This window comes from Passer montanus, unplaced genomic scaffold, assembly GCF_014805655.1.
Source record: "Passer montanus isolate IOZ18808 unplaced genomic scaffold, ASM1480565v1 scaffold13, whole genome shotgun sequence".
In the NCBI taxonomy this organism is placed as follows: domain Eukaryota; kingdom Metazoa; phylum Chordata; class Aves; order Passeriformes; family Passeridae; genus Passer; species Passer montanus.
This window is the reverse complement of record NW_024359832.1, coordinates 13,247,169-13,259,262: the sequence shown is the minus strand read 5'-3', so window position 1 is coordinate 13,259,262 and position 12,094 is coordinate 13,247,169. Positions and strand designations below refer to the sequence as shown.

Here is a 12,094-nt window from a genome sequence, read left to right as displayed (position 1 = left end):
ACTAAACACAATTCCTAGTCTCCAAGACTGGGCAGCTACTATGAAGCTCAACATTTAGGGACAGCAGCTGCTTGCTTTTATGACTTCTCAACTTGTCAGCAAGTGTTAATTATTCTCAAGTAAACACTGAACTCAGAAAGTTATAGCAGTGCAAACTGCAGAAAATGGGTAGAAGTTCATTCTTAGCACCAAGAAGGGTCCAAAACCAACCTTCTTTTTCTGTCTAGATCTTTGATGAACACTGAAGTCCATTAGGAGTCAGAACCTAACTTATAACCCCTCAGCTTATGCTCAAATTTGGCAAATCAAAGACATGCACTGACTTGTGAGCTCCACTAATCATTAAAGCACATGCTTAAAACTAAACGTGTGCTTCAAGGTTATCCTCCCTTTGAACAGAATTCAGCTCATGTTTAGGTTCCTACTGCACAAAAAACATTAGAGACTGCAAATTTCCTAAAGCCAAAGGATTCAGTCACAGACAGCAGCTCTGATGACAGTGAAATTCTTTGAAGAATCTCTTAAGCCAATTGCTGCTAATGCACATCAACAACAAAAATAACACTTAAAACACACTGAAAAAAAGGTATTGCTGAGGTAAGCTGTTTGGATCTACAAGATGAACCTTCTTTCTGACTAAAGTTAAATAGGGATATATATATATATATAGATATATGTATGTATGTATGTAGGTATGCATTCTGAATAGTTGTAATTTCATTGGTAACACATGCACTCTGAATTAATTTACCAACATTTTGCAGAATTAGATCCTCTGCCTAATCAATGCAAAATTTGGATTAAATAAATTTATCTATTTCACAGCAGCAATCCATGAAAATTTAACTCAGAAATTGGAATAAGACCCACAATACATTCTTCTTCAGGATGGATCTTATATAAAACACTCCAACTGCCACATGCAAAGAATGCAAGGATAAGTATTGCTAAGAAGGCCATTTATCCCATCAAGGATAAATTCACCTTTCTGTCTTTGGAGCCTTTCACAGAAATAAATCAGTCTGACCTTTTTTCTTTTTCTAATTTTTTTTTCTGTAGCAAGAACATCCTGGCATTTTATGTTAATTCAAAGTGCCTACAGTGAGCATAATTCAAATGATGTTGCTGTGACCAATAAGATTAAAACCAGATGAATTAAAGCATCTATAAATAGAAGAACATTCCTACCTTCTGCTATTTTTTTTTCTGATTCCATGAAGTTTTAGACTGGCCTGATTTCCTTTGTAGCCTTCATTACATGATCTACCATTCCTTTTAACAGCTATTCCTTCAGACAAATCTTTTCCTTATAGTACTGATGCTTGATTTTACTAAGAAAGTTCTTTCTTTTATTCATACCTTCTGTGTAAACAGCTACAGTTTCCATAGTCTATAAAAGACACTAGATATATTACACCAAAAAAAAAAAAAAATCCCCAGGATAAAACTCTGGGTTCACAGTAGTCTAATTTGTAGTGAAACTGCTATTTAGGTGGCAATACTCCATTGAAAAAATATTGGCTTTATTTTAGTTAAAAATGTAGACGTGAACTGATTCAGGGTGGTAAGCCTCTTCTGCAGTCTAGGAATTATTTGGGATTTTTTGTTCTGGTTTGAGCTTCAGTTTGAGCTCGCTTCCAACCATGCAGGCTCCCTCAAGGACATCCTTAGTCCTGTGAAAAAGTAGAGTAGATGATTTGCTGACTGTGATGCCAAGTTCAATTTTCCTAAATGGCAGCCTAACAATAGTTAAAGAGAACTAAGAAGTGTAGAAAAGATTCAGGGCTGAACAGTTGCTTAAGGGGAGATACTGTACAGAGGGTACTCTCAGCACACACACATTCCTCATTTTACTGAGTTTATTCCTGCTATCCTTTCTGCACAGCTTTTCAGAATAACCATTTTCTATATTTAAAAATAAATAAATCAGTGTTCCAGCTTGACCTCAGCAGAGAAAGTCTGCCGTAGCCATTGTTCTCTTTAAGGATTTGGTTACAGAAACAGTTGAACACTATGCCCTGGTCTAGCCCAAGGACTCCTTTGCTCTCTTTGTAGGAACTCAGGTACTTCATGTTATGAACACAAGTCAGTGTTCCACTGAATGAGCTCAGGGATCTGGGAATCCTACAGGATTGACTTCTGTACAATAAAGCCATCAATGGTAAAAAAAAAACCTATGTTGATTTCAGTACTTTTGGTATGCCATGTCTTTGAATAGTTGAGAGCAAATCACCTGTTAAAGCTCTTGCACATCTTCAGAGCTGCTCTTTCCTGACTCTCTTTGGTACAAGTCATTTGCTGCGGCTGCGTTATTTGATGTTTCAGTTCATCTACTTTTTTAACAGCTTTGCTTTGGGAATTCAATGTAACTTCCATATCTTCTGTAGTGCCAAAATTTACATTTCAAGTAGCATAAATAACTTGCAGAATTTCCAATATCAGTGAATACTAACATGGGAAATACTTTAGAATGACATTAATGAGCATCTTACCTGCTTTATGCAGGATTTCCTTTTCTTGATGTGAATTTCTCTCTTTGACTACACTTAGATCTTCTTCCTCTTTTTTCACTATACATTTTGATCCCAGAATTTCTTGCTGTGTTCACTTAAGCTACACTTCCAAATCCTAAAATATGCATGACATTACTTTCATATTTATTACATATGTAATTTTCTTGTAATGAGAAATAAATGGTCATTTTCTCTCTTGGTGTTCCATTATATAAATCACCTACAGAGCTGGTTTAAATGCTTTTTTTTTTGCTCTTCCATACCTTTAAACTGTCTCTGCTGCCGGAATATTTGTGATGTGGAGCCCTTCCCTCACACATAGTTGGCATCATTGTAAAGTGAATACCCATCAATAGTTACCATCCAAAAGATGTCTGAGATTATCCTATACTTGAAATAGGTTATATTTCTAATAATTTCATGACAATTTATGCCAAAAGTTAATGAACATTAATTAGGGCTTTTTCAGTTGCTGAAATACAACAGTTTGTAACATAATCCATTATACAGATGCCTAAACTCAGAAAAAAATTGTGTCCAACTTTGCTGGGACTTCTTGTGTCCAGACTTTGCTGGGAGTTGTCTTTCCAAAACTAATGGAAAAAAAATGAACCATAGAGAATGTTCTATTTCTGGAAGTTCTAGTTGCAGTTTCAGATGTCTAGCATAATACTGCAATACTCATTCAGATAAAATTGCCTTTTTTTTCCTATACGAATGTGAAGTAAAACCTCATTTATTAACAGTATTTAACACTCTCTGTAGCTCAAAACTTCAAGGTAAGGGTGCTACTTTTACCTCTGGCATATATGCCAGAATTCTTCCAAACTAGACTGAACAGATCAGACTTTATTATTTGTCAACCTTTGTATTCTCCTTTGACAGCAGTAATAATAAATGTGTACTAATGTAATGCCTTTCATCTAAAGGTCTCAAACCTCTTGGCATACACTAAGGAGAAAACAGGAAAATTCATCTTGTTGAATCAATAGTCCTTTCACCTTTTAAGCCTTAAAATGCTTTTCCTGCTAGTATTTACTAATGCTCAAAGATGTTTCTGATTTAAAAGATGTTTCCACTTCCCTGTCTGCCATTGTCCAAAGAAGTCTGAAAAAATGGTGGCATAAAAAATAGTCAATTTAGAAAGGAGAAATTTTTTTTTTGTTCAAACTGTAAAGAAACAGAAATCAACATCATGTCTAACTCTTTCCCTACTTCCAGATTTATCCTAGTTTGAAGGTATCTCTTCAAAGATTCAAGGCAATATGCTCCAGTGGTATGTAAATCAGCCTCATTCCACAGACTTAGAGGATTTGAAATGTATGAGTTGAGCATATGTTCTTCAGAAAATATTTCAGTTTTACCCAGCTGAAACTGAATTTAGAAAATAAGTTGCTAATGACACCATCCTCTTACTTCCACTTCTACAAATAATGTAATTCCTCTTCCACTTCCACAAATAATGTAATAGTTTACATTATTTGTTCCTAAATTACCGCATTTCTTATACAATAAATCAGAAGAGTAAACCATGCACATAAATTTTCATGTGTTTAATCTTAATTTTCCCTGAACCTCATCTAATGTACACACAAAAAAAATCAAAATCTTCCTTTCTCTCTTTTCCTCTAATGCTTCCAACTTCTACAGAGGCAGGATACTTTTAGTACTGAAAAAATATTACAGATTGGCTTAATTAAAAAAAATTGCATCTCTGCCATCCATTGTATCCTCTTCACTTTTCTGAAGAAGATAGAGGTTGTTCTGCTACAGATCTACACACTGAGACAATGAAATCTGAATAATGTTGGGAAAGGTGTATTCAATTCATCCTCTGATCTTGTAAAACAAAGAGGTGGGGACTGTATTGAAGGCTGAACTCCCTCTAAGAACATCCTCAAAGAAGTAGCTCAGAACTCTGCATCATCAGCAAAACAATAGTGGCAAGCAAGATGTGAGGGCAGATGGTGAAAACAGTTAAGAAGAACACAGCTGACTGGGCTGACCCTGCTCCCTGCAGAATTCTGGGGCTCTCTTCCTCCAAAGGAAGAAAATCTTCTTTCCAATTAGGGAACAACTTTTGTTATTCTGTAATACTCCAAGTCTAGACTTTCAAGGTGTTTTCTTATCTAATATACAAGATTGCCATCATAGGGCTGGAGGCATGTCAGGTAGGTGAGTTTACGTGATGTAAAGGACCAAAAGTATCAGAAAGAAGTTGAACTGATGAGCACAGAGCATGGCTGGGTGCTTTGATTTCAGCACTGTGCATCAGCATCTCTCCTGCACTCTGACCTTAGGTACCAAAAGCAGCTGTTTGGCAGATTTCCCATGACATGCCAACCTCTGAAACTGCATCTGACACATGATGCAACCAGGAAGGGTCTGCTGAGCTGTGCTGCAAATGTGTGAGATACACAGCAGTGAGGGCGGGCGGGCAGAGTGCAAGGTGAGAACCAATGGCCAAAGTCGCACAGCTCAGCACATAAAACTTCACAAGTGTAAAGGACACTTCATTAAATGACACCTGGTACAAGCCATTGCTGCAAGAGTCATACAAAACACTTGATTCCTAACCTGCCAGCTCAGGTCTCATATCTAACCCTCTTTATAGCCATGCATTGAGCTACTGGCAACCGCAAGGGAAAAGGAGAATGTGCTCTGTAAACAAACACTCATTGGTAGCAGTAGTGCCTGTGTGTTGTTCTTGTCACATTTCTGGACAGAAAACGTAAAACTTTCTTCAGTTCAGCCAACAGATAAATTTTACTTCACTCCTCCCTCAAGGAATACAAATTATAGTGTTCAAAGTGTTCTCCTAATGAGTTACTAATCATCTTAACTCTATCTTTAAAAATGCCAGCATTATATCACTCCTATTTCCATTCTAAGCCTCTAAAACTGCTTTACTACTTAAAAAGCATTTGAATCAACATGATCTTTAAAAGATCCTCCTCTCCCAAATATTAAAGAATTGATAATTTTCACTTTCTCAGGCAGAGATAGGGATTAGCTCTACCTGTATCCGCTCCTTCAGCTTCTGGGAATGCTTCTTCCTCTCATTTATCTTCTGGCTTTTCTCCTCTAGGTCTGCCTCCAGCTTCTTTACCTGCTGCAGCAAAAAACCTTCCTCAGTCTCTGAGCTCTTCTTTTGCTCTGTTTCTCCTTGTTCACAGTTTTCTTCTCTCACAGATTGCTGCATAGCTATTTTCAAGGTCTCTTTGTCTGTCTCACATGGGGCTTGCAGTTTTCTTGTTTTCTGAGTATATTCTTCAGATGTTTTCTGGTTCTCGCTCTTCAGGTTTTCTATCTCATTCATTACAGTGTGCCTTTCCACACTACATTTTTCATCTAAATTTACTTTTTTATCTAGATTTTCTCCTCTAAATGCTTTGCATTCATTTAGCAGTCCATCAAACTCCTGATTTAAATGTAGAGGTTTGTTTTCAAAGCCTGAAGTGGTGTCTGCTGTGTCTGTAGAAAGGCCCGTCTGTGCTCGTTTCTCTTCTGTTCTTGACTCCTTCTCTTCTGCTTGCTTTTTACACAATATTAACTCTGCTAAGGCTTCTTCCTTCAATCTCTTGTGTTGTGCTACTGCAATTTCAAGGGCCTGAATATGCTTTCTCAGTAACTGTTCTTCTTCAGCTTTGCTTTTACACTGGAGAATCGTTTCTCTTGTCTCAGCAAGAATATTTTGAATTTCTTCTTCATGAGCCTCTCTCAAAGCCTGTATACTGTCCTCATGTTCATCATTCTTAGTGTTCAGGGCATATATCACCTATCAAACAAGAAAAATAGAAAAGTAAAGTTGTGAACAATAGCCATTAATCCAGTTACTGAATTTATCAAGGTGTTAAACACTAAAAGAGAATTACTTCTATAGATTAATATTTTTTTGGTGGTGCTGGCTCTTTTTGTTGTTTCAGGTTTTTTTCTCCTACTAGGAACAGAAGGGACAATTATAAACTGAAAAACCTTATAAAAAATTGGCAAACAGTATTTAAAAAAAAAAAAGGTCAGAAATTTCTTTTTTATTCTAGGTAAGTTGTCACTTCATGTCACTAGTTTGATCTGTAATACAAAGAACGAAGTTGGGTCCCTTCCCTAGCTAACTGACTCCTTATTTGAAGTTCAGCTCATCTGACCTTCAGTGCAGCAGGACTACTAAAGCCACACTGCCTTTAGCACAACAAAGTGCTGGGGACCACTAGTGACAAATCTGAACAGTGAAACATGAGCTCCTGACATGCAGTTCCTGTGGACCAAAATCACTTGATATAAATGAAAGTATGAAAAGCAGATTAAATTCTGCACTCCTGACTCCAGTCAAAACACCATGGAAGATGCACTCCTGGAATCACATTCCTGACAAGTCAGTTTGGTCAGCGTTTCAGGGTAGGTATTACCCACCTGCAAGCATCTTTTGACTTGATTCTGAGAAGTGTTCAGGCACTGTGTTTCAGGGTCTTTTCCCCATAATTTCAGTAACAGCTATAAATCTCAAAACTGCTTTTAGCAGATTCAAGCACATCTCTGATGAAAACAAGTAATTTTTCAAAAAAAACCCCTGATTTAAATCCTTTAACACTTTATAATTTCAGTAACAGCTATAAATCTCAAAACTGCTTTTAGCAGATTCAAGCACATCTCTGATGAAAACAAGTAATTTAAAAAAAAAACAAAACTGATTTAAATCCTTTAACACTTCATTTTCTTTTATAAAATGCAGAATAATAATTCTCATGACTGTAAGACCACATTACCCTAAGCAGGCTTCATCTGTTACCATAACATACACCAACCATCTCTCAGAGAAGCTGTTGTACAAGCACCCAGCTGCTGCTTCAAAAAGAAAACTCTATTAGAAGCCCACAGTAGCCTGAAATGAAGAGTAAATGCCCAACTTAAATTTACAGCTACATATAATTACAAAACAGAATAACTGCCTTGAAAAGGCACATGCTTGTCTTTTCAGACCTCCACTAGGACATATGGGAACTAATCCAATTTCTACTGGACATAGTTATCTAATTCAAGGAGAACATTATGTAGGAAGGTTTTTGACTTGGTTGGTTGGTTATGGTTTTTTAGGGATAAATTACTGCTCTAAAATCTAGGTTTGGAATTTGTACACAAGTTTTGACACATATTTTCAATCTGGCCTGAGCCCACAGAAGTTAATCAAAAGATTCTGAGACAACGTTTGAGAAAATCATAGCCTTAAGTAAGTAGATAAATAAATAGAGAATCAATGACACAATTAATTCTTTAATTATGCTAGAGTTGTGGCCCTATAATCTTCAAGCCTTTATTAGGACAAGTCTCAATTGACAGATCAGTAAGTGACTTGATCAGAGTAAGTGTCACAAGCCTGCAATGTGTTATATAAATCCAGATTCTGAAGATGTCTTCAGAATTATTGAATTTGCTTATCTATGTCCAACCACTTTTTGTGCTATCTGTACATGAATAACACATTGAATTTCAGTGAACTACAAATGCAAGCAAATACACAAATACATGTTGTGTATAGTCAACTTCCTCCCTGGCAGTAATGAATTAGGTACAGAAGCCTTAAAATTCACAAATGCAAAACACAGTCCAAACATATTTCTTGATAAACATTTGACAAAATAGAATAACAGCATCATAATTCAGAAGAATACCAGACAAGAAGTCTACATTTAGGTAGGTATATTTTGGGGCCTTAGGTAACAAGCCATGAATTCCTCTCTGTTATTTTTGACCATTTTCCTTTGAAATTGAAAGAGTTACAGTATACTCTGTAATAGTATACAGAGTATACTGTATACTATTACAGAGTATACTGTATATATACTGAGCAGATTTCTTCATCTCACTAGCTAAAATCATTCTATGAACAGTTCTTATCTATTCAGGAGACAGACATAAAAACTCCAAGATTATTCTTGCCCACATTTTCCACACTGAATGACCAGTAATTAGGTTGGGTAACCCTTCAGTTAACTAGGTCAGATGCTGCTGATGGTCATATTTCTGTATTTCACAGAAGTTAATCAAAACAGAAATGAACATCCAACCTTTGTGACTCAGACTTTCACTCAATGATAAAGTTATCTGGTAAATCACCATGGCCTGTCTCATGCTATGCTGTGTTCAGGATTCCTCTAAAATCTGACTTAATTATACAGGTTTCCCGAATTCCACTGAGCCAGCTACTAGCCATTCTAACTACCAGGTGGTAGTTAGACTACCACCAGCACCTTAGTTGAGTTATCTAAAACAATGGAAGAACCTGGCCTCCCTGTCCCATCTATGAATCCTACACTTCTGTTCAATACTGGCTAGAACCACAGTGAAGCATTTTGATTTGCATGCCCTTAAATTTAATCTTCAAGCTTGAGTGCTGAAACTGCCTCCTCCATATCTTAACCTTCTTAAAAGATTTAATTTTGAGACGGCTGCTGCTCTCTACTTTATGAAATTTAAACTCTTCCCTTTTACTCCCTACTGAATATAGCTCCTATATTCCTATTCCAGATACCTCATTTTGAAGACTGGACTTATATGAGATGAATCCGGTGCTTTATGTGCTGAAAGGAAAAATACTGGAAAATTATTTCAGACCTGTACATTGTGAGTGTACACTAATGTGGAATAAATCCTTTAACAGCTGTGTTGATAAACAGCTTTTTAAAAGCAGCTCTAAAACCGATCATTTGACAGTACAGACTGAATAGCTTTAAATGAAAAGAGCACAGCACTGCTCTTGGAGTTGCTACCATAATACCAATGGCTTCTGCCTCCTCACAGCTCTCCAAAACCAAATGGATTGGGAAACACTGTACTGAATTTATAGCACCTGAGTGTTGCATGGCAGGTTGGTAAAAAAAAATTATACATATATACTTGAATATTAACAGTGCAGTGAATGTGAATCTTATTTGTCCTAGTTTATCCTCCAAATGCTGTAAATCTAAATAGAATTTCCTTTCTCACTTTCCTTAGGGTGATATAAAATAACAAACAAACCAAACCAAAAAAAAGAGAGAAAAAGAAAAGAAAAAAAAGAAAAAAAAAAAAAAGAAAAAGAAAACTTTCAACTGCACCTTAACACTGAGGACTGTTAAAGCATTCAAACAAAAAACTACTCTCTTCCTACAGTAGTGTTAAATACTACTCTTAGAGGAACCTGACTATCATAATGAAAAAAATAGTTCTAGAAGGTTGCTTTTCTAGCTGAATAAGACAATTTGGCATGGAAGGTGGAGTGATGATATTAAGAATAATCAAAGAAAAGCGGATCATAAATAATCTTCTTTCAGGCCCAAGCTAGTAGACACACAACCTCCCTGACAAAAGAAGTTAAAAGCAAGTTCTAGAAGGTTGCTTTTCTAGCTGAATAAGACAATTTGGCATGGAAGGTGGAGTGGTGATATTAAGAATAATCAAAGAAAAGCAGATCATAAATAGTCTTCTTTCAGGCCCAAGCTAGTGGACAAGTAGACACACAACCTCCCTGAAAAAAGAAGTTAAAAGCAAAAAAAACCAAAAAAAACCCAAAAAAACCCCCAAATACAAAAAAAACCCCACCAACCAACCAAAACAAACAAAAAAAACCCCAAACAAACAAAAACCCCAACCAACCAAAACAAACAAACAAAAAAAACCCACACCAAAAGACTGAGAAGAGGCCCTGGATGAAGGTGCCAAACAGGGTACTCCCAGCATCACTCTACACAAAGCAGGGAAGGAGACAAACTTCTGTTAGCAAGGAAGAAGTTTGCTGGAGGCTCACTGATGCCAGGTGACTCCATGCATCATCTCCTTTACACTTTTCTTTGAACTCATCTTGTCTGCTTGCCAAGCAGAGCAGAGTGTGGTACTGATAAACATGCCAGCCTTAAATGGTCTCTTTAAAAGCAAAGGACAGAGAAATTATCAAAAATAACTTCAGTTATTTAAACAAATGGCTCCTCTATCCCTTGGCCTCCTTTGTCATCAGCTCCACAGGCTTTCTAGAAAATAAACCCACCTCCCACAATTCATTAATTAATACTCTAATCAGTCTCTCATGTTCTAAGACTGAAGAATAATGTCTTTTAATTACGGTACAGGCCTAGGCTATGATTAGCTACAATTCTGATCCCATTTTACATCTATGCTGATTTCATACATAGGTAGTAAGTGATAAATGATACTGCTCTAAGGTATGACCTGGGACCTAAAGTACTAAGTCTCAGCCCTCTCCTTGCATTCTCTGTGGTACCCTGAAAGCACAGGAATAATTTCATGCATCCAAATATTTGCAGCAATTGTTCATACAATAAACACATATGTAGTCCTGTGTAGTATGAGAGAAGCTTTAAACGTCACTCCAAACATCCCAAAGAGGTGCATGGCTTGTATCCCACACCAGAATGAATGCTAACTACAATAATAAAAAAGGATTTTGCTCCAGATGGTTCTCTTTTATTTCATGGTGAATCTATATACTTTCATCCATGATAATAAAGCCCTTGAGGCCCTGGAAGAGTCTCCCAGCTACCTTGTGCTGCACTGCCCTGGAAGAGGTGGTGCAGCACAAAGGTAGCCAATGGCTCTGTATGAAATCCACCTGTGCTTACATGATCTGATGGCTCTTGGGCAGAAACTCATGGTGCAAAGTCTCACTCTCCTGAATCTGCCTCAGGCTTGCCTTATCTAGAGATTCACCATAGAAGAGGGCAAGTTGATCTTACATTGTTCAAATTTGGATATATCACCTCTTTTCCTACATATACCATATGTTATAGTCAGTCCAAAAAATACAATGAAATAGTAAATGTATCAAGAAAGCATAAGCATAAAATGTCTACAGGTTTCTAATATATTTTAGCACATTTTTTGACTATTTCTGCCACCCCCTTTGTTTCCTACTGCCTTTAGTTTAAATTTAATACAAGAAAATGGCACAGGTACATTTATTTGGTCCTTTTACCTTCTTATTTTTCTGCTTGGTGTAGTGTAATACTGAACACAGAACATGGTAGTTGAGTGGTTTATGTATTGAACTCAATCTCTCAAGTGTGATCTAACATAAAATGAGCTCTGGCCTAAATTTTACTAAAGAGACATCCAGCCGTCCCTCATTTGTATTTTACAGTTTCTAAAAAGCCACAATAATAACTGTTAGGCAATTTAAGAGTTATGAAGGTAAAACTATATTGCAAGAATATCTCCACAAGCAGAGCAGGTGCTATAAAAGACACCAATAATTTCAGCATAGAAAAAATATGCTGTAGAGCCACAAAAGTTAATTGGGAGTCCAGGAAGTGTCTTGACTACAATAAGAGTCACAAGACTAATCCGTGTTGTATAAACACCAAACATGTCTCCAGAATTACTAAATTTGTTTGTCTATGGCTAACCACTCTGTCAGATGTACAATGTGCAAGAGGTGGAGGAACTGACAAATGTATGTCCTCAGTCCATTTTTGTCACTGTAGACCAGGTGAATTTTTAGTACACAAGTTAAGTCACCAATTCTGTGTTAATAGAAAGAAAAGAAAAGGACCTTATTTGCATGAAATTAATGGATAATTTAGGTCTGGTTTTTG

At 36.6% G+C, this 12,094-nt stretch overlaps 1 protein-coding gene across 5 annotated transcripts in view; it reads right to left on the bottom strand.

Annotated features, from left to right (window-relative positions):
- Nucleotides 1-12,094, bottom strand: part of FAM184B (family with sequence similarity 184 member B) — a 37,376-nt gene that overhangs the window by 17,349 nt on the left and 7,933 nt on the right. For all 5 annotated transcript variants that reach the window (XM_039698823.1, XM_039698822.1, XM_039698819.1 and 2 more), the window contains exon 2: nt 5,533-6,291. In XM_039698823.1, coding sequence (XP_039554757.1) covers nt 5,533-6,291 — 759 coding nt within the window. The remainder of the gene's footprint in view (nt 1-5,532; nt 6,292-12,094) is intronic.